This window comes from Podarcis filfolensis (genome assembly GCF_964270895.1).
Source record: "Podarcis filfolensis genome assembly, chromosome: 9".
In the NCBI taxonomy this organism is placed as follows: Eukaryota; Metazoa; Chordata; class Lepidosauria; order Squamata; family Lacertidae; genus Podarcis; species Podarcis filfolensis.
The window spans coordinates 63,579,962-63,603,351 of record NC_139610.1 but is presented as its reverse complement, the minus strand read 5'-3'; the positions used below and the strand labels follow the sequence as shown (position 1 = coordinate 63,603,351).

The window sequence follows — 23,390 nt, the reverse complement described above, 5'->3', positions numbered from 1 at the left end:
GGTATACAAAGCTACACGGGGATATGCGCAAGATTAAAGAGCTACTTTGACACTAAATGAAATCCTGTACAGTGGTACCTCTAGTTACGAACTTAATTCATTCTGGAGATCCGTTCTTAACCTGAAACTGTTCATAACTAGAGACGTGCTTTCGCTAATGGGGCCTCTTACTGCCGCTGCGCCGCCAGCACAAGATTTCTGTTCTCATCCTGGGGCAAAGTTCTCAATTCGAGGTAACTCTTCCAGGTTAGTGGAGTTTGTAACCTGAAGCATTTGTAACCTGAGGTACCACTCTATATTTTAAGACACTTGTTGTGGTTACCTTTTTATACAATGGAAAACCTTAAAGACAATTTCCTTCCACATGCAGTTGGTGACTGGTGGGGGCAGGGAGAAAGTTTTTTTTCCAGTTATGACCCTCCTGACCAGGGAATGTTCTTGGCATTCTTACCTGGCACCTAGTCTAGAATCATATGATCATTGCTTTAGAACAGGCATGGTCAAACTTGGCCCTCCAGCTGTTTTGGGACTACAACTCCCATCATCCCTAGCTAACAGGACCAGTGGTCAGGGGTGATGGGAATTGTAGTCCCAAAACAGCTGGAGGGCCAAGTTTGGCCATGCCTGCTTTAGAAGGTACCCCCAAAGCTGTAATCTAGTTCAACCGCCTGCTGATGCAGGAGATCCACTGCTGCCCCTTCCCTGAAATGTGGCTCCTTAGCATGGCCAGCTCACTTTTGTTGTTGTTGTTGTTTAGTCATTTAGTCGTGTCCGACTCTTGGACCAGAGCACACCAGGCACTCCTGTCTTCCACTGCCTCCCACAGTTTGGTCAAACTCATGCTGGTAGCTTCAAGAACACTATCCAACCATCTCGTCCTCTGTCGTCCCCTTCTCCTTGTGCCCTCCATCTTTCCCAACATCAGGCTCTTTTCCAGGGAGTCTTCTCTTCTCAAGAGGTGGCCAAAGTATTGGAGCCTCAGCTTCAGGATCTGTCCTTCCAGTGAGCACTCAGGGCTAATTTCCTTAAGAATGGAGAGGTTTGATCTTCTTGCAGTCCATGGGACTATCAAGAGTCTCCTCCAGCACCATAATTCAAAAGCATCAATTCTTCGGCGATCAGCCTTCTTTATGGTCCAGCTCTCACTTCCATACATCACTACTGGGAAAACCATAGCTTTTACTAATCGAACCTTTGTTGGCAAGGTGATGTCTCTACTTTTTAAGATGCCGTCTAGGTTTGTCATTGCTTTTCTCCCAAGAAGCAGGCGTCTTTTAATTTCGTGGTTGCTGTCGCCATCTGCAGTGATCATGGAGCCCAAGAAAGTAAAATCTATCGCTGCCTCCATTTCTTCCCCTTCTATTTGCCAGGAGGTGATGGGACCAGTTGCCATGATCTTCGTTTTTTTGATGTTGAGCTTCAGACCATATTTTGCACTCTCCTCTTTCACCCTCATTAATTGTTTCTTTAATTCCTCCTCACTTTCTGCCATCAAGGTTGTGTCATCTGCATATCTGAGGTTGTTGATATTTCTTCCGGCAATCTTAATTCTGGCTAGGGATTCATCCAGCCCAGCCTTTCGCATGATGAAAGCTCACTTTACTTTTTATTAAATTCCATAATGGAGTGGATATGTACAATAAATACACATCCTAGTGCAAAGTGTGCATAGGAGTGCATATGCAAATAGCATGCAAAAAGGAGTTGTATGAGGGAAAATTGCTTTGCCAAAAAAATGTTTATATTAAGATAAATTTGCACTAAGCATTTTTTTTTAAAAAAAATAAATAAATCACAAATTGCAGTGGAAATGGGAAGAACTGAATTTAAAGCCTGGGGAAAAAATGGGAGACTGAGAGAAACCAAAACTGACAGATTTATTCACCCCTTGTTACGATGTAATGATTTTTGCAGCCATTGACTGACATTTTGAGATAAAGAAAATAGATGATAGCAAAGGTGACTACGAATGGATTTTGTTTCCTGCTTATCTAAAAACAAGGATTTTGTCCTGTTCTTTTAAAAGCAAGGTTTATAGTCCCCCCCCAAAAAAAGCAACAGCTGTATTTCTTACAAGCCTTGCATTGCTGATTCAAGTAGCAAAGCAAAATATCTGGGAAAGTTTTCAGTAATCTGTGTCTGGAGGTGGGGAATCAAATTCTTTTAGCCTATAACCACTCAAGAGAATCCTCCTTTGCCCATTACATCTGAGATAAAAGCAGTATTTTCAGCTGAATAAGCAGCCAGAAGAACAACATGACTTGTTGCTATGGGTAGAGATTTTTATTAGTTGTTTCCTTGCCAAATGCATTGGTTTGTGAGGAAAGAAAAATTGAATGAACTCAAAGCTAGACTAAAAGAAAAAGAAAATTCCACTAGCATTTAATCTGGAAGCCTTAACACACTTGTCTGAACTGGATACAGTTTGGTGGGTGCTATTTATTTCTCTCGGTGTCCCTTTCTCTGCCACCCCTCCCTAGGTTTATAGGTGTGTATCAAGGAATTTTAAAGGCACATAAACATAAACATCTTGGATTATGTATTTATTTTTGCACTGAGCCCCCTAAACTAGCTTGGTGCTTTCAAACTAGAGAGCTCAGGGCTTGCTGACAAAAATGGAAACAGGAGTGGAAATTGCTGGTGTTCGATTATTCGCCCCAAGCCTGGAACAGAAATCAATCCAGTGGATATGATCAATATTAAACACTGTTGCTTTCCATCCACAAGTGATATGTTGTTGTTGTTTAGTTGTTTAGTCGTGTCCGACTCTTTGTGACCCCATGGACCAGAGCACACCAGGCACTCCTGTCTTCCACTGCCTCCCGCAGTTTGGTCAAATGCATGCTGGTAGCTTTGAGAACACTGTCCAACCATCTCGTCCACTGTTGTCCCCTTCTCCTTGTGCCCTCCATCTTTCCCAACATCAGGGTCTTTTCCAGGGAGTCTTCTCTTCTCTTTTTTTATATAATTTTTTATTAATTTTCCAACATATATTAAGACACAATACAACTGACAATACATAAACAAACAAACATATAAACACGTATAATTTCATAACCTCTTTTTCTTAAACCTTATTTCAACGACTTCCCCATACCTCCCTTTTCTGCATCCCTGTTTTAAACTTTTCCAGCAACCCCTAATTTCAATTACTTATAATTCACTTTCTTTAATCCTTTTTCTCTTACCCAATTATTTGTCACTGCAATTCTGTTTTACATTACCCATGACATTTTAGCACTCATTAATTTTACAACAGTTCTTAAGATAAACTTTAAATTTCTTCCAATCTTCTTCCACCGTCTCTTTTCCTTGGTCGCGGATTCTGCCAGTCATCTCGGCCAGTCCCATATAGTCTGTCACCTTCGTCTGCCACTCTTCCAGCGTGGGTAGTTCTTGTGTCTTCCAATACTTTGCTAAAAGAACTCTTGCTGCTGTTGTAGCATACATAAAGAACGTCCTATCTTTCCTTGACACCAATTGGCCCACCATGCCCAGGAGAAAGGCCTCTGGTTTCTTATGAAAGGTACACTTAAGGACCTTCTTAATTTCATTATAGATCATTTCCCAGAAGGCCTTGATCCTTGGGCACGTCCACCAAAGGTGGTAGAAAGTACCTTCAGTTTCATTACATTTCCAGCATTTATTATTGGGCGTATGATAGATTTTTGCAAGCTTGACTGGGGTCATGTACCACCTATAAATCATTTTCATAATGTTCTCTCTTAAGGCATTACATGCCGTAAACTTTATACCGGTGGTCCATAACTGTTCCCAGTCAGCAAACATAATGTCATGACCGATATCTTGTGCCCATTTAATCATAGCTGATTTAACCGTCTCATCCTGTGTATTCCATTTCAACAGCAAGTTATACATTCTTGACAAATTTTTAGTACTGGGTTCCAAAAGCTCTGTTTCTAATTTTGACCTCTCCACCTGGAAGCCAATTTTCCTGTCCTGTTTAAAAACTTCATTTATCTGATAGTAATGTAGCCAATCTCTTACTTTTGACTTCAATTTCTCATAACTCTGCAATATCACTTTTCCCTCCTCATGTTCTATAATTTCCCAATATTTTGGCCATTTAGATTCCATGTTAAGTTTTTTCACTTCCTTGGCTTCCATTGGTGACAACCACCTAGGGGTTTTGTTTTCTAACAAATCTTTATACCGGGTCCACACATTATATAGTGCTTTCCTAACAATGTGGAATTTGGATTCCATATTAAGTTTTTTTTTAAAAAATGAATATTTATTAGATTTTCCAATTTTATATAAACACAAAAAGAAAAAGAAAAAGAAAAATATTAAAAACAATTCAGTTTCAATAACAGTTTTTCAATCACATGTTTCTTTTACTTCCTCATACCTCCCCTTCTTGTTCTCTAGTTCACCTTGTTAATTCAGCAAATCCTAATCTCTTAACATTCCTTTTAAAATAAAACCTTATTTTCCATTCAACTTTTTTAAATTTAATAACACAAACCATTATAATCCCCATTATCTTTATCATAACAGCTAGTCCCCACCAAAGTTCAAACCAACATCTTTTCAAAGTTCATTAATTTTATAATATTTCTGTAGATAATCCTTGAATTTCTTCCAATCTTCTTCTGCTGCCTTTTCTCCCTGGTCGCGGAGTCTGCCGGTCATTTCTGCCAGTCCCATACAGTCGATCAACTTCATCTGCCATTCTTCCAGAGTGGGTAGATCTTGAGTCTTCCAGTGCTTTGCTATAAGTGTTCTTGCTGCCGTTGTAGCATACATAAAAAAAATTCTGTCTTTCTTTGGCACCAGATGGCCGACTATGCCCAAGAGAAAAGCCTCTGGTTTTTTCAGGAAGGTATACTTAAGTATCTTTTTCATTTCATTATAAATCATTTCCCAGAAGGCCTTAATCTTTGGGCACGTCCACCATAGGTGAAAAAATGTACCTTCAACATCCTTACATTTCCAGCATTTATTATCGGGCAAGTGATATATTTTTGCGAGCTTGACTGGGGTTATGTACCACCTGGATTCCATATTAAGTTTTTTCACTTCCTTAGCTTCCATTGGTGACAACCACCTAGGGGTAAGTCTTCTCTTCTCATGAGGTGGCCAAAGGTGGATCACGTTTGGTCAAAACTCTCCACTATGACCTGCCCATCTTGGGTGGCCCTGCACGACATAGCTCATAGCGTCTCTGAGTTATTCAAGCCCCTTTGCCACGGCAAGGCAGTGATTCATGACGGATCCATGAAGTTATATGTAACAGATTGCATTTCCCTCAATTGCACCGTGTTTCCTTTGCTTTGAAATGAAAGGGGGTGGAAGAACATAATGTCAGTGTAATTTAATCAATTTACATAAATAATTATGCAAATTATGTAAGTTGCATAGTTTTGACAAATAGGATGACCTGCAGTGGAACAGCCATGGTGCTGCATGAGACAAATAAGGAGGGGGCAGTATTAGAAAAGGATGCCTTCTTACATCGCTGCCTCTGACACGGTGGCGGATGCTGTCCCATTGCCGGTGCTGATGCCAGATTCAACTGAAAGTCAAGTTGTGAAGGTTTGTGTATGCTCTCCGCAATAAGCACCCTCTGCTTACCCAGAGAGATATTTACAGTTCTTTATTTTACATATGTGAAAAGCAATGACAAACCTAGACAGCATCTTAAAAAGCAGAGACATCACCTTGCCAACAAAGGTCCGTATAGTAAAAGCTATGGTTTTCCCAGTAGTGATGTATGGAAGTGAGAGCTGGACCATAAAGAAGGCTGATTGCCGAAGAATTGATGCTTTTGAATTATGGTGCTGGAGGAGACTCTTGAGAGTCCCATGGACTGCAAGAAGATCAAATGTATCCATTCTTAAGGAAATCAGCCCTGAGTGCTTACTGGGAGGACAGATCCTGAAGCTGACGCTCCAGTACTCTGGCCACCTCATGAGAAGAGAAGACTCCCTGGAAAAGACCCTGATGCTGGGAAAGATGGAGGGCACAAGGAGAAGGGGACGACAGAGGACGAGATGGTTGGATAGTGTTCTCAAAGCTACCAGCATGAGTTTGACCAAACTGCGGGAGGCAGTGGAAGACAGGAGTGCCTGGTGTGCTCTGGTCCATGGGGTCACAAAGAGTCAGACACGACTAAACAACTAAACAACAACAACATATCACTTGTGGATGGAAAGCAACAGTGTTTAATATTGATCATACCCACTGGATTGATTTCTGTTCCAGGCTTGGGGCGAATAATCGAACTCCAGCAATTTCCACTCCTGTTTCCATTTTTGTCAGCAAGCCCTGAGCTCTCTAGTTTGAAAGCACCAAGCTAGCTTAGGGGGCTCAGCAACAAAAATTTTACATATGTACAAGCAGCACAGTACAACTTAGGCATCCGAATCGTCCGGTTCAGATTCAGGGAGTGGTCTTCTCCTGATTCTTCTCCAACAGAAGAGGCGGGGAAGCCTCATGGGACATCTGTGATCCCTGCACTTTAACCCTCTCCTTTCCTGAGCTCCCTGTGCAGTGCTAGGGATCTGCTTCAGCATCAGAGAGCCTTGACACCTCCTGACTGCCTCCTGCTCTCTCCCCCTTCTGTCATTTCCTGACCGTCTCTTTCTGACTGTTCCTGTTCTGACTCTTCTCCTCCCCCCGACTCAAAGGTTTTCCTTGGCAGTCCCGTGACACAGGTTGACTTCTCTACTATATTTATTGGCTTCCTTTACCCACCCTTCACCATAACGCTCCAGGACAGGTTGTAACAATATCAAAATGCAGTATAAAAATCAGCGAAAGCAATTTACAATCAGAAGAATAGTGTGGGTGTTCTAACAATCTCTCTCTCTCTCAGGTGTCAGAGGCAAAGAGATGCATCTTAAGTATATGGTAGGGACATCTCTGTGGGGAAAGGGCTATGGGACTGCCACAGAGAATACCCCAAACATTTGAAGCAGAGCAGGGCAGGGCACACAGAATCTTGTCCTTTGCCTCAGGCGGCAAAATGTCTTGGGCCAGCCCTGGTATCATGCCTTCTTAAAGCCACTTTACTGAAATTGCAGGATGGTTCTGACTATATTTTAGATCTTGAGAAGCATAAAGGAAGAGTCCTAATATCAAGTGAATGTACTGAGAAGCACAGACGTAGGCTGAATGTCAACTAGAATCCATGTGGCAAGGCAGAAAGTCAGGCTCCAGGGAGCTTTGAAACGCCAGCTTGCTTTGGTTCTCAGGCCTGATTAATGTTTTAGGCTCCTGAAAGTTTCCCGTTTAACTTCTGCATTTGTCTTAGCAGCTGATGCTTGTTGGAATAGCCATAGACATGTGAACCTTTATCTTTATACCTCACCAAATTACAGCATCACATTGATTGATTTCCATGTATTTATTTATTTTACACAACTATCTGGAGATCTTTCCTCAAACAGAATAATAAATGATTCTGCTAGCCTCCCCTCCTGGGTGAGCTTGCCAAGGGATAACAGAGGCTGTACCTTACTTTGCGTAGAACTGTGAAGAAGAACATGTTCCTCAGAGGTTTTCTGTATCCACAGTGGTGAGTTGCCCATAGTGGTTAGTTTTACTTTCCCAAGGCAGGAGGGTGAAAACTTAAAAAAATAAATAACCACGAGCCTTTGAGCACATTCTTCAACTTGGCTTGTTACTATTATCCTATATAGCCTACCTTCCATGCACAGGAGAGTGGTACTAGCAGGTTTGGGGGAACTCCAAGATTTGATGAAGCACAAAAAGACTTTGGAGGGGAGCAAAAGGAAGGCGGGGAGAAATGCCAAACATTCCTGTGAGGGCAGAACATGTTCAGGGGCCACGGAATGCTGAGTGTTTGTCAAAGGGGCTAAACCTGAAAATTGGTTAGCAGGGAATGGAATGGATTATCTTTGAGTCGGTTGGGGGAGCATTGCTGGCTGGCTGAAACCCTGAACATAAATGCTCCACACTACCAGTAGTATGCTCCACCTTTTATATTTTTGATGAAATGCATGCCTCAGCTTTTCCACAAAGATCTGTGCCCAACTGACTTACAAACAAAACGAAACAAAAAAACCAGATAAAACAACGAGGCAGCAGTATCAGGTTAAAACTTTACATGGCAGATCTGCAGTGATTGAATATCTGTCCAAACCAGTAGGTTTTCAAGATAAAGAGCAGGATAGGAAGGGCAAGTGGGGGGATTGCTGGCTCTCATGCAAAATAGTTGCAGTGCCATTACAAAGTTCCTGTTCTGTACACCTGCCCAGGACAGAGAGCAAGACCTCTGAAGCTGACTTCAGGGTCCCAAGGGGTGCATATTGAAGAAGGTGGCTGTTGAGGCAATATAGTGCTTTACAAATCAAGTGAAGCCTTTCCTTATCATGCTCCCTATCACTTACTTACCTGTGTGTCTGATGACTACGATGCAGCCTGTTTTGAACTAATAGATGTTCTGCACGTCATTGTACCAGCTTTCTTCCGTATATCAAGGGAACCTCTTTATAGTCAGTTAATTCAGATTGCTATGCTAGTTACTTGCCCTGCTTTTATGGGATCTCCCCTCTCTATCAATGCCAAATGGCTGGGCTTGTTTCGGAAGTGAAATAAGATAACGGCCCCTCAAAAAGAGAGCGTTTCCAAAGTTTGTGCTTAATTGATGATAATTATAAAATGGACGATAACATCTTTATGGCCCTCTTTGATTGATGCGACGGTTTTCACAGCCGTCTCTTAACAGGATGCTCTGACAAGGAAGGTATTTTATCTCACCGTCTCCATTGGTGCATAAATATTTAAAAAATGAAAGGCATAATAAATCTGTCTGCTGCATATACACAGTTGGGCTGCCAAACATGCCACCTGTTTAGGATTTTAATGAACTGCTCTGGAATCAAGGGGTGAGGGGAGAATTCTAGTCAAATTAATGCTGTCATTTTCCTTTGCTGCAGACTTTTTTGTTTTTGTTTTTTTAAAATCAGAAGTATATAAGAAATCATTTTACTCTAAACTTGCTCAGTGAGGCGACTCTGACCTTATTATAAGAATCAGGGGAGGGGGTGCTGTGAGGCAGCTCAGTAGTTACAAGGGACGCGGGTGGCGCTGTGATCTAAACCACTGAGCCTCTTGGGCTTGCCAATCATAAGGTTGGTGGTTTGAATCCTCTCAATGGGGTCACAGCTCCTGCCAACCTAGCAGTTCGAAAGCACACCAGTGCAAGTAGATAAATAGGTACCACTGCAGCGGGAAGGTAAACAGCATTTCCATGCACTCTGGTTTCCGTAACAGTGTTCCATTGCTCCAGAAACGGTTTAGTCATGCTGGCCCCATGACCCGGAAAGCTGTCTGTGGACAAACTCTGGCTCCTTCAGCCTGAAAAGCGAGATGAGTGCCGCACCGCATAGTTGCCTTTGACTGGACTTAACTGTCCAGGGGTCCTTTACCTTTACCTTTACCTTTACTTTACATGGTGGACTTCTCATGGTGCTCACAGGGGATTTTCACCTACATACTAGAATGTCCTCATGAGAGCACTGTTGGGATACTGACAAGTTCAGAGGTCACATCAGTAATCCAGCAGGATTCCAGAGTCTCAGGTTTGAAATGGATCAGGTAGCCTTGGGTTCCAATGCTTCCAAGTTCTCTTGGTGGATCCTAGTCATAACTCCCTAAGAAGAGTGCCACTAGATCAGGCGAAAGATGCATCTAGTTCCAGCATCTGATTTCCCAAAATGGCCAACCTGTTACCCTCACTGCAGCACCATAGCTACTTGTATTCAAAGACAAAACGCCTCTAAATCTGGAGGCTCCATAGGGTTACCATGACTGGAGACGTAATGATGGGCAAGTCATTATCTCTCAGCCTAACCTTCCCCTGCAGGCTTGTTGTGATTGCTAGGTCATAGGCAGACACAGAGCAAATGAGTCAGGAGTCATGTGAGGTAGATTTATTGTAAAATGTATTGTTGCCCACATAAATTCCCACGCTGACACGGAAGCATTTATTGTACTTCCAGGTCAAGGGAGCCAGAGGCCAGGTGGAAAAAAAGTCATTTTAGTGCCTTTATTGCAAGGATGCAGAACCTGTGGCAGAGGTGGTTTTAGGGTGGCATATGGATGTACCTAAGGGACGCGGGTGGCGCTGTGGGTAAAAGCCTCAGCGCCTAGGACTTGCCGATCGCACGGTCGGTGGTTCGAATCCCTGCGGCAGGGTGCGCTCCCGTCGTTTGGTCCCAGCTCCTGCCCACCTAGCAGTTTGAAAGCACCCTTAAGTGCAAGTAGATAAATAGGTACCGCTTTATAGCGGGAAGGTAAACGGCGTTCCGTGTGCTGCGCTGGCTCGCCAGATGCAGCTTGTCACGCTGGCCACGTGACCCGGAAGTGTCTGCGGACAGCGCTGGCTCCCGGCCTCTAGAGTGAGATGAGCGCACAACCCTAGAGTCTGGCAAGACTGGCCCGTACGGGCAGGGGTACCTTTACCTTTACCTTATGGATGTACCTAGCATATGGATGAAATGAGACAGCCTTTCTGGATATCACAGAATAAAGGATAGGATGCAAGTGTAATTTAAAAAAAATTGTGCATGTATACACCTCTGGGGAGCCCATCCCATGTGAATCAGAAGCATGTAAAAATGAGTGATAGGAAATTATTGCAAGACACAGATGTGTGGCCAGCCTGTTAATGCAAAAACTCAAATCCAGATGCAACCCTCCGTCCGTTTTCATAATGCAAGTAGAGGAAAGTACACTCTTACGACAAGTTCAGGGTCTCTTTTCCTTTTGAGCTCCTGCACGAAAAGCTTGTCTGACTTAGTTGCATTGATTCCTTTACTGGATTTGGCCTGCTTGAATGTTTTCTTTGGCAGTGGGCAGCAAAATGTTAGGTGATGGTGGACCAAGACACAACTGTATTCATTGTAATGGAAATGTTAGGAGTTTCTGGAGAGATTAGCAAGGCGGATTTCAGCAGCTGTGCCTTCCTTCATTGCTACTGAACAAGTAAGCTGGCTGGCTCTGGCTGGCAACCTAATTCTTTTTTTTTTTTTTTACCATCTCCAGTTTATTTGTCTTTTCAGTTTTCTTTGTGTGTGCTAGAGTATGCTATTTCTCAGAAAAATACACACTGTGCTGGCATCTATCTTTCAATTCAGTGGCTTAATCTGGAACACTGTGTCAATTACACAGAGCAGCCTCTACCAACCTGCTCAACTGATGTTTTTCATTCCAGAGAAGTTACATCGTTGCTTTTTAATTGTGTATAGAATTGAAAAATCCATCTGAATATTAGGCAGGTGCAAAAATAATTCCCATGTCCTTCCCACTCGACATGTTGTTCTTACTCCGAAATTACTCTTTCACCTTAGTGTGCCTGCTCTGCAAAGTATTTAGGGCTGCCTTCTCCAGCTTGGTCCCCAAGGTATCTAGGACTACATCTCCTATCATCCTGAGCCATTGGCCACACTGCCTGAGGTTGATAGGAGTTATAGTCCAGCAAAATTCTGAAGGACACCAGATTGGGGGAAGGCTGGTGTAGAGACATTTTGGTTTTGTATAGCCAAGCATGAGGAGAAATAAGAGGAAATCCCAGTTCTAACCATCAGCTCTGATTGAGGGTTTCTAGAGGCCTAGTTTTTACAGAGGTGGTAGACCTGTGTCTAAACTTTGAGTTTAAAGTTCTGGTTTCAACTTCTCTCCCACAGGGTAGGCTTTTGTTTTTTGTTTTAGAAGAAATGGCAATACACAAATGGTATCACAATATGGTATCACAATAATCTGAACCAAAAGTGTCAGAAGAAATATCAGCCTAAAGAAAACGGTCTTGGAGTGTCAGTTAGAACAATACAAGCTAAAGAAAACGGTCTTGGAATGTCAGTTAGAACAATACAAGTGAATTCCTTTCTGAGATAGGACACCGTAGAAAAAGGCCCAGCCCAGTGGTTGACCACAATCTTAGATAAGAAAATAAAGGGAGTGTCTGTGGGGTTTTCTATATCTTTCACTTGTTATATTAAATAGCTGCTGCCTTGCCTCTTCCTCTTCTTGTTGTTATTGATTCAATTTACTGTATATCCTACCCTTACTCCCAAAGGAGCCCAGGGAGGCAAACACAAGGTGCTGATTCCAATGTAGAAGAAAGCTGTATAAAGGGTAAAGGCTGGGTTTTTAGTGTTGCAGCTCCAGCCCTCTGGAATCAATTGCCAGTCAAAGTTAGGGTGGCATAATGATGTTTAGGTGCCTGCTGAAAATGTTTGGTTAAGAAGGTATGACCCAGTCATTTGTAAAATAGTAATTGTAATTGTATATAAAATAGTCATGTATAAAATAGTAATTGTATTTCCATAATTTTGTTTTAGAGCTTTCAAAATAGTTTTTATAGTTTTCAACATGTACATTTTTTGCATTTTGTTTTATTTTTTTACCCTGTACACTGCCTTGATGACCTTAGGTTGTGAATAAGTCTATAGATTTGAAGAATACAAAACAAATATGTGATTTCCTCACCTCTTTTCTCAAGTGGTTTAGTTCTGAGAGGACCACACGTCCTTTTTCAAGGTGTAGATTGGCTCTCAGTGGCTGGAACCAAACAAGGATTCAAAATAACAGTGCATGTTTTATATAACCCCTTTAATCTTGTTTAATTGATGCAATTTCTCTCAGCCCGAGCCCTTGGGAATTGGTCTAGTTATAAATCCCGATAAATTATAAATAATCTGCGTATGGAGCAGCCTGCTATCAAGTTAGTTGTGTCTCTAGCCAAGTCTTTTCTTTCAGTAGAGCTTTTCAAGTGATTTCCTCCATAGTTGGCACAGTCTGTATTTAATAAGTAAGTTAATTTACCCTGCAATTGATTATAGTCTCAAATCCCTGCTTCCAAAAGCCAAATACTTGTTTCTCCCACCACCATAACTTACACTAATCTTTCCCATGAAGCTAGACTATTTCAGATGCTAACTATGCGTGAAATACATCAACAGCATTATCTTAAATATGAGGAGAATGAAAAGGGAGAGGTTTTTTATGGTGGGGTGGGAGGTTTAATACAACAGCTGTTGTTTCCGGTGCAGCACAACCCTAAACATATTAATTCAGAGATGCCCCACTGAGTTCAGTGTGGTTACTCCTGGTCTGTTAGGGCAAAAGGGGGCATGGCCTGTCATGAACTGGTTGGGTGCAGAGGAATGGTGGGAGGAGCCAGCTGGGGATCCACCAATAAGGTTCAGAGCCAGGAGACTGGTGGTGGGATAACAATGAGTGGTCAGAGGGAGAAGGTTGGGAGGAGGAGGTGTCAAAAGCTGAAGAGGTAACAGGGCTTAGGGAGCAGGGGGAGTGAGGCAGATGCTTGGGGTTAGCACAGATTGCTGGTGAGGTATCCCATACAACAAAACAACACCACCACAAACTGGCTTATAGGTATAAAACCAAATTTACTAGAATAATAGCTAGAATAGAGATAGGCTTGTAACCCTTCAAACAACAAACATACTAAGGGGCCATGTGCAAGACAAAGCCTGGAGATACTGTAAACATGGAGTGGATAAACGTACAACTCTATCTTAACAAGTTACATGTGCAGTAAACGTTATACAGACTGGATAAATGAACCTTTCAACAAGTAGCGTAAGTCCAGTCACAGAACGGCAACCCCGTGCTGCCACAACGGCAAGGGTAGCACACTGGAGAATATGCAAAAATACGCTACCTGTTGAACGGTTCATTTATCCAGTCTGTATAACGTTTACTGCACATGTAACTTGTTAATAATAATAATAATAATAATAATAATAATAATAATAATATTAATAATAATAATAATAATTTATTTATTTATTTATACATTGCCCATCTGGCTTGGTTTCCCCAGCCACTGGGTGGCTTCCAACAAAACACTAAAATACAATAACCTATTAAACATTAAAAGCTTCCCTAAACAGGGCTGCCTTCAGATGTGAGTTGTACATTTATCCACTCCATGTTTAGTATCTCCAGGCTTTGTCTTGCACATGGCATCTTAGTATGTTTGTTGCTTGAATGGTTATACAGTGGTACCTCGCGTTACATTCACTTCAGGTTACATACGCTTCAGGTTACAGACTCCGCCAACCCAGAAATAGTGCTTCAGGTTAAGAACTTTGCTTCAGGATAAGAACAGAAATCGTGCTCCGGCGGCACGGCGGCAGCAGGAGGCCCCATTAGCTAAAGTGGTGCTTCAGGTTAAGAACAGTTTCAGGTTAAGAACGGACCTCCGGAACGAATTAAGTACTTAACCCGAGGTACCACTGTAAGTCTATCTCTATTCTAGCTATTATTCTAGTAAATTTGGTTTTATAAGCCAGTTTGTGGTGGTGTTGTTTTGTTATATTATTATTACTGTCACCACATTTGATACTTTAGGCATCCTATACAGCCTGTCTTATCCTCTCTCAAGCTAGCCTTCTGCCTTTACTTGTGTGGAGGATGCTGTCCTGCCATCAGTGTTGACGTCCAGCCAGCTTCTGTACTTGGAACAGGGAGGTTGGATGAGGCACCATCTTGGCCTTCACCCCAGGCAGCAAAATGCCTTGGGTTGGCTGTGCTACCAGTTTCTTTCTAGAAGGAGTTATTCTGAAGAAAGAAGCACGTGCACACACAGACACACACACAGACAGACATGCTTGATCCAAACCCTCCTAGATGCATTGACCTTTTGCAGGTAATTCTAGTTTGGGTATGAGAGGCTGTTCGTTTGGTGCAGTTTATGTAGCATGCAAGAGCTTTCTGAAGTGATAATAGGGGATTATTAAATTTAATGCCTTGTCAATCTGAAGCCTAACAGAAATGGGAGGTGGAGGTTATGCCGTAACTCCAACTGCAAAACTGTGTAAAGCAGTAAGCATTCTGTTAATCTGCTGCAGCACAACAGCCTCAGCTTTGGACTTCACAGTCTCCAGGAAGTGGATCAGCAGTGCTTCAGAAGCCCCCTTTGGCCCCAGCCTCCATTCCCCCTGCTCACACCTAACGTCCTCCATGATGTCTGGTGATTGGCCAAAGCAGGGTGTGGCTTTGCCAAAATGGGGAACCATGGTCAGCCTAATAATTTATACTGGTTTTAATAAGAACATAAGAAGAGTCTGCTGGATCAGGCCAATGGCCCATCAAGCCCAGAATCCCGTTCTCACAGTAGTCAGTTGGATGCCTGGGTGAAACCCACAAGCTGGATTTGGGGCACAAGACCCCTTTCCCCTCTTGCAGTTTCCAGCAACTGTTATTCAGAAGAATGGCTCACTCCAACTGTGTAGGCGGAATGCAGCCATCACGGCTATTAGCCTTCGATACACATAATGTACAATCATACCTCATGTTATGTTTGCTTCAGGTTGAGCATTTTCAGGTTGCATACTGCGGCGACCCAGAAGTACCTGAAAGGGTTACTTTCGGGTTTCGCGGCTTGCGCATGCGCAGACGCACAAAATGACATACGCGCATGCGCAGAAGCGGCAAATCATGACCCGCACATGTGCAGACATGCAGACACGGGTTGCGTTCCTTTCAGGTTGCAAACGGGCCTCCAGAATGGATCCTGTTTACAACCAGAGGTACCACTGTACTTGTAATGTATTTATTGTTTCTTTGAGTTACTTTCTCTAAAGAGAAAGAGTGTGACTAATTTAATAATAATAGTAACAAGGATGATAATAGTAACAATAATAGTAACAATAGTAGCAAGGATGTTCTCGAAGCTACCAGCATGAGTTTGACCAAACTGTGGAGGCAGTGGAAGACAGGAGTGCCTGGCGTGCTCTGGTCCATGGGGTCTTGAAGAGTCGGACACGACTAAACGACTAAACAACAACAACAAAACAAGGATGATATCCACAGGCCAGAGATTCACCACCCATGTCCTGGAGCAGGGAAAGAGGGGCATGCCATAGCACAAAGTTAACTGAGGCTGCCTAAACTCTGTACCTTAAAGCATACTTGAAACACATTTCCCTCCTCAAAGAATTCTGGGCACTGTAGTTTGTGAAGGGCTGCCAGGAACTGTAACTCTGTGAATGGTAAACTACGGTGCCCAGAAGTCTTTGAGGGAAAGAATGTGATTCAATGGCATAATGTGTACACACCCTGTTTATGGCTGTTTATTCCATTTTTATGAGTTTCCCCCAATATGTTATGTTCCGCATTATATTTGTGCTTCCGTGTGGTGTAAAAGCCACTGCTGGAACTATAGCGCAAGAGAGTTCCAGAGGGAAAATCCAAACCCTTGCAAGTAATATGGAAATGAGTGCTAAACTTATGCTATATTCAGCTATAGATCCAGAAGTGGCATTTGCACCATGTGAAAGCTCAAATATAATGTGAAAATGTAACAGTGAGGGAAGCGTTGTGGAAATGTAATAAACTTACTACACCCACTGGTATTCTCTCTTTGAAAAAGTGTTGTTCAGACTGTCAATGCACACATTTTGCCACCTTCTAACTTGGCTATGGGATGCGGGTGGTGCTGTGGATTAAACCACAGAGCCTAGGACTTGCCGATCAGAAGGTCGGCGGTTCGAATCCCTGTGACGGGGTGAGCTCCCGTTGCTCGGTCCCTGCTCCAACCTACCAACCTAGTAGTTCGAAAGCACGTCAAAGGGCAAGTAGATAAATAGGTACCGCTGTGGCAGGAAGGTAAACGGCATTTCCGTGCCCTGCTCTGGTATGCCAGAAGCGGCTTAGTCATGCTGGCCACATGACCTGCAAGCTGTACGCCGGCTCCCTCGGCCAATAAAGCGAGATGAGCACTGCAACCCCAGAGTTGGTCACGACTGGACCTAATGGTCAGGGATCCCCTTACCTTTACCTAACTTTGCTACCTGAAGGAAATGTAACCTCCTCTCCCACCCCACCCACCGTGGATGTGCCTGATTTCTGGCTCAACTGTGGCCATGTTGGAAAGAATTTCCCAGGCTACTCCCTAAAAGGCAGGAGTACCTTATTTGGGAAACCTCCTCTCATTCAGCTTCCAGAACAGCTCTAGAGGGCCAGGTGACCCCATTTAAGAAGCTGCTCATTAAGATGTGCTTTAAAGGTAGGAAGAGAGTGAAATTGTAGAGCAGAACATCGCAAAAATCTGAAAATGAAAGCAACTTCTGATTACAGGGGAGGATAAAGTAATCCGATATGATGTGGCAATAAAGGATAATGGGCTTTGGAAAGGCTTGTGGAAATGGTACCATTTAAGCACAATTAAATAATGATAATGATGGAGAATATATTTGCAGTATTGCTGTGGGCTGTACAGGAGGCTGGCTTTAATAAACTAGAGGCTGACTGCCCAGTGTGTTAAGTTAATTTCAGTGACTGCCTCCATGTGGATAAATATGAGGTCCTCACCCCTTTACTCACCTTTCTAAGGCTCAGTGGAACAAACTCTGGGAAAGTCATCATCATCATCATTTTTAATTTCTATACTGTCTTTCTATCTTATAATACTCAAGGCAGTATACAAGCTGAAGAAACAAAAAATGTACATCTTATAACAATCTAATGCAATACAAAAATGTAATACTAAAACAAAACTTTAAAATAAGCAACCTACATCAAAAAAGTAACATTCAACAATCTCTCTCTCTCTGTCTGTCTGTGTAGATAGTGTGTGTGTGCTGTGAAAGAAATTCTGGAAGAACGATTTGTTGTTGTTTTTTAGTCAAAATCAAATCAAATCCATTTATTGTGAGGACCATGCCTGTGCACAAACATCAACACTACAATAGTTAAAAATATTAAAATTCATTACATACTATGCCAACAAAACCTTCTTCCCACAGAATAAAAAAAAGAGGGAAAACGAGCAAATTAGAACTGGGTTAAAATTAGAACTGGGATGTCAGGCAACTATACTGACCCACTGCCACTGGGGAAAGGGGTTAAACAGGGCTGTTTGTTAGCGCCGTTCCTCTTTAATTTCTATATAAACGACATTGTTGTTTTTTAGTCATTTAGTCGTGTCCGACTCTTTGTGACCCCATAGACCAGAGCATGCCAGGCACTCCTGTCTTCCACTGCCTCCCACAGTTTGGTCAAACTCATGTTCGTAGCTTCGAGAACACTGTCCAACCATCTCGTCCTCTGTCGTCCCCTTCTCCTTGTGCCCTCAATCTTTCCCAACATCAGGGTCTTTTCCAGGGAGTCTTCTCTTCTCATGAGGTGGCCAAAGTATTGGAGCCTCAGCTTCACGATCTGTCCTTCCAGTGAGCACTCAGGGCTGATTTCCTTAAGAATGGATAGGTTTGATCTTCTTGCAGTCCATGAGACTCTCGAGTCTCCTCCAGCACCATAATTCAAAAGCATCAATTCTTCGGCGATCAGCCTTCTTTATGGTCCAGCTCTCATTTCCATACATCACTACTGGGAAACCCATAGAACGAATGATAGAAAGAAGAATGATAGAACTAGATTTGAGCAATTAAGAGTTTTAGATACCCAGAACAGAGAACTAACTATTTCGTTCCAGCCCTTTATATGCACCTTCTGAAATCAGAAATGTTGTCAGATTGCTCAGTGTTCAATGGAATGATGAAGCTATTAATGATGTCCAAATGAGATTCTGTATTCTGCATGTGGCAGAGAAAATAGAAGCTTCAAATCAATCTGCTGGGGACAAGATGGATTGTCGGATTCCATCTCAGCTGTGTTTACAGAGAAACATAACTACTGTATAGCTGTACTATAACTGTGTGTTGACCTATAAAGTTGGAAACTTCAGCCTGAAGAGTCTCTCCCACTGTGTTCCACTTCAGGGAAACTTAAGTGCAGATATAATGCTTTAATCACATTTTGCTTTCCTTAATGATAGTTAAATGCTATGCTTGACCCGAATACCAAAACCATGGTTACGGGCCAGGCCATTAACCAGGATATGAAACTGTGGTTCGAAATGGGTTTGAACATCACAAATTGTGTTAATGTTGTAACAGTATTATACCTGCACTAAACAAGCCATGGTGAATAAGAGTTCTGTCCTAAACAAATGTGATTTTTGCACAACCTTGCTTGCAAGACAGCACACAGGCCTCACCAAAGTCTCCCTTTATTCACACTCTGGCAACTGGCTTTAGATCAGCACTTCGTTTCACTGTGCCCATGGGGTGTTTGAAAATCAGGGTTCATTCAGTTGGCCATGGTTAGCACAGTGTACAATCATGCACGATGCTTTCATCTGGTTTGAGAGTGGCCATGAATGCTCTACTGAGTGTGCCAAGCATATTTGAGATGCAGAGATGCTTTATAAATGAGATGCTTTATAAATGTGAAGCCCCTCTTCACCTGGAGAGCCATCCAAACAAGAACATCTTCCAGGACAAGTCATTTGGGAAGGTTTGGGTAGCCAGATGTGATATTCGGCATGATTTATGAGCTTTAATCTTGAGTTTTAATATTCTTATTCCCTTGATCTCAAGGGCTCATCCCGTCTTCTTTTTCAAAATTTTATTTTTTAAGGGTACCATATTCTTGCCTGGAAATCGGGTGACTGAGCATCCTTGCAATGATGAAAGTCCAGGGAAGTTCCTCTTTGAAGTGATTCCAGGTAGGATATTTTATTCACTATAAATCTGTTGTTATGTTGTACTGACTGACTAATGACCAACTTTATTCAGCCTTAACAGATGCTGGAAATGATTAATGATTCAATTTAAGGAGAAAGGGGAGGATCTCATATATATATATATATATATATATATATATATATATATATATATATAATGTCAGGGAACTGACATCGGAGCTCAGAGCGGAGGTAGGGCTCTCCGATGATGTAGGAGAAGGGACCAGCAGGGAGAGGGAGAATACTTCCATTGGGGAAGGAAATCGGCGTGACACCAGGAAAAAAGGGGAGGAGGGAAGGTCTTCGGAGAGAGGGTTCCAAGACCCTTCCACAGGGTCCAGCGGGGAGAGCCCAGGACCTCCGCTGGCCACGCCCACTCTGCGCAGGAGACTTCCGCGCAGAGAGGCTAGGAGGAGACTTGGCGTCAAACAGCTTTTATGTTGGAAGAAGTTTAGGGAACGCCCACTGACGGATTCTGCCAGTGACTGAGACAGTCGCCTTGTAAGGGCTGTCAAATCAGGGAAAGGTTTAGCTACCCCAACAGCTGGGAGCAGTTTGGAATCTACGCACAAGCAACCCCAATTCCCATTACAGCATATATATATATATATATATATATATATATATATATATATATACACACACACACATATATGTATATGTGTTAGTGGTAAAGCTTATTTACAGTTTTCCGTATTTTCTTTGTTTTATATAAAAAAGATTATAGTTCATGTCCATTTGGCACATTAGAAGTTGCTTTAAGTTTCTTGGCTTTGAAAGAAATTGAACCCTTAAAGGATTTGATCTGTTAACATTAGGTAATAATTAGTTAAAGCGAGCACTCCAATAACAGCAGATCTAGGAGAAGGAAAACTCTGATCTTAAACCTCTGCTGCCTTGTGGGATATTTTTAGGAAAAGAAAAGGCTAAAAGACAAATCTAGAGTAAAAAGGTAAAGGACCGCTTGATGGTTAAGTCCAGTCAAAGGTGACTATGGGGTTGTGATGCTCATCTTGCTTTCAGGCCGAGGGAGCCGGCTTTGTCCACAGACAGCTTTCTGGGTCATGGGGCCCGCATGACTAACGGCTTTCTGGCACAACAGGACACCGTGACAGAAACCAGAGTGCACGGAAATGCTGTTTACCTTCCTGCCACAGCAGTACCTATTTATCTACTTTCACTGGCATGCTTTCGAACTGCTAGGTTGGCAGGAGCTGGGACAGAGCAACGGGAGCTCATCCTGTCGTGGGGATTCGAACTGCTGACCTTTTGATCGGCAAGCCCAAGAGGCTCAGTGGTTTAGACCACAGTGCCACCCGCATCCCTATAAATCTAGAGTGGAGTTCCTAAGACAGCTGGATGGCATCTTATACGCCTCCTTCCAGCAACTCCTGCAGCCAAGCTGATGCAAAACATATAGCTCTGCTTTCCTTTGGACCACATCAGTGAAACCAAGGGGAGGCGTGTCTTGTCATCTGGGCACTCTAAGACCACCATATACACTACCCAGGCTTGCACCCCGGGGCAGTCACTTCATTGCTGCTAACACAGCAGTTGGACTTCACCCCCAGAGGCGCACTCCCTTGCCTCTCAAGACAGATGGATGCCAGCAACCCTGACCCATACGACTGGACCTGATTTATGTGTGTGAATCCCCAGATTCTCTGTTTTATTTGCTTTTATATCATTTTATTCATTTCAGGCTGTTTTTTTGTCTCAGTGGATATTGGTTTTTATATTGCACATAGTTTCTCCCACTTGGAAGAGTTTAAAAATATTAAGCATTTTGGAAATGATTTTAAATATGTAAATGAGCAGGGCTCATTTCCTGTCCATTCTTAAGACTTTGGAATGAAATACTGTGATAGGTCATCCTGGACAGAGAATTATTTTCCGTGCATGCTTCCTCATTTTTGGTACACCTTATCCCCCACCTTATCTGATGCAGAAGTCAATGTGTGTCTTACAGTTTCATGGGAAACCAAAGTTCTAATGGACTCCAGCTTGGAGCCAATGACACAGTGAGGGAAGCCGTGCTGTGCTGGTGGCCAGCAGTTGGCTTTCTCTAGCATTCCCCACAGGCTTAGCATAATGGACAGATGTTCCATTTGTCCAATGGCAGCTTTGGCTGTGGCCAGGAATATCAAAGATAGGGAAAATAGATTGGATTCCTGCTAAGAATATTACTGGAAGATGGTGCTAAAGATATGGATTAGTTCAGGATCTTCATCACATCATCACTGTGTTCAGGGGTCTTCCAGAATGAAGGATGAGAGAGAGAGAGAGAGAGAGAGAGAGAGAGAGAGAGAGAGAGAGAGAACATTCTTTTGAATTAATAGTCTCTTCACAGCATTGCTGCCTGGGTTTCTTCAGGACTGATAGGATATAAATGACATGAAGAAACAGCTAGTGGAAGAAAATTCAGACATCTATGGCATTTATACTGCCCCACCAACACTTATCTGGCTGTTGAATTGTTTTCGCGTAAAGTTGCTATTGTAATTTTGTTTTTTCTTTAAATTAAAAAACCCGTTGAAGACACACATACATCCTCCTCAGTTTGAAAGGCATGAAATTCCAAGCTTGGAAAATATTTATGCAGAACAATACAGGCAAATGTAGGCTGGCCAAGAGTGGAATCCATGGCTAAATGTTAATTGATGCAGCTGAAGGCCAGAGAGGTTAGTCAGATGCATTTGATTATTATTTCCCTGGAGAAAATATGGGGGGGGGGCCTCTAAACCATATCCAGTTTTCCTTATTCAACTTCCTCCACCCTCATCTATTTTGTCATATGATTACAGAAGTTTCTGTGTGGGAACTATGTTCCAGATTAAGCTGCTTTGAACCAGCAATGGGGGCAGGATCTTTGTAGCTTGAATACTGATATATATATATATATATGTGTGTGTGTGTGTGTGCGCGCGCACGCGCGTGAGCACGCGAGCAGTATTTACCGTATTTTTTTGCTCTATAAGATTCACTTTTTCCCTCCTAAAAAGTAAGGGGAAATGTGTGTGTGTCTTATGGAGCGAATGCAGGCTGCGCAGCTATCCCAGAAGCCAGAACAGCAAGAGGGATTGCTGCTTTCACTGTGCAGCAATCCCTCTTGCTGTTCTGGCTTCTGAGATTCAGAGCATTTTTTTTTTCTTGTTCTCCTCCTCCAAAAACTAGGTGCGTCTTGTGGTCTGGTACGTCTTATAGAGTGAAAAATACAGTAACTGAGTGTTGATGTGTATCATTTTCCTTTTCACTTTTTGCTGTAGAAGGCCAGTGTATTCTAAGGCCTAGTATGACCCAGTTTAGTTGTGGATTCTGTTATCATGGGTGCTGCTATTCAAGTAGGTTTTACTCCAAGACAACCCATTGAAATCAAGTGACCTAACTCAGTCATGTTTATTCATTTGAATGGGTCTACTGTGGGTCTACTGGAAAAAGGATGACCAAACTGGGTTGTGTCATCGGGGTTAAAAGTGCATTGCTTGTTGCTGAACTTTCAGACCAATCCAGAAAAGATATTAAAAAAGGATAATGTCCAATCCATAAAAGATATTAAAAAAGGAGAACATTGGTTGAAACATGATTGGGATTTTATTCTATTAGCATTTTATTTTATTTTCTGGCAACTCCAGTTCAGTGTTTGATAACATTGCACATTAGTATGTTTTTAATGTTGTTGTTTTTAGACCGAGTTGAAATTTCTCACAATTTTTTCTGTGATTTTTCTTTTTTCCTCACTATATAAATGCCACTTTGCACACTTTCCCCCAAATATTCTCCACCAGATGGCCACTATTTCCTTCCCAAAATGTGCTGGCATGATGTCTGGGAAAGTGTGGCAGAA

General features: G+C 42.5%; 1 protein-coding gene across 5 annotated transcripts in view; it reads left to right on the top strand.

Moving 5' to 3' along the window:
- Positions 1–23,390, top strand: part of ARHGAP24 (Rho GTPase activating protein 24) — a 399,589-nt gene that overhangs the window by 157,241 nt on the left and 218,958 nt on the right. For all 5 annotated transcript variants that reach the window (XR_014538431.1, XM_083571255.1, XM_083571256.1 and 2 more), the window contains one exon: positions 19,441–19,528. Coding sequence is in view for 4 of the 5 variants with exons in the window: in XM_083571255.1 (XP_083427381.1) it covers positions 19,441–19,528 (88 nt within the window). In the remaining variant the exon portion in view is untranslated. The remainder of the gene's footprint in view (positions 1–19,440; positions 19,529–23,390) is intronic.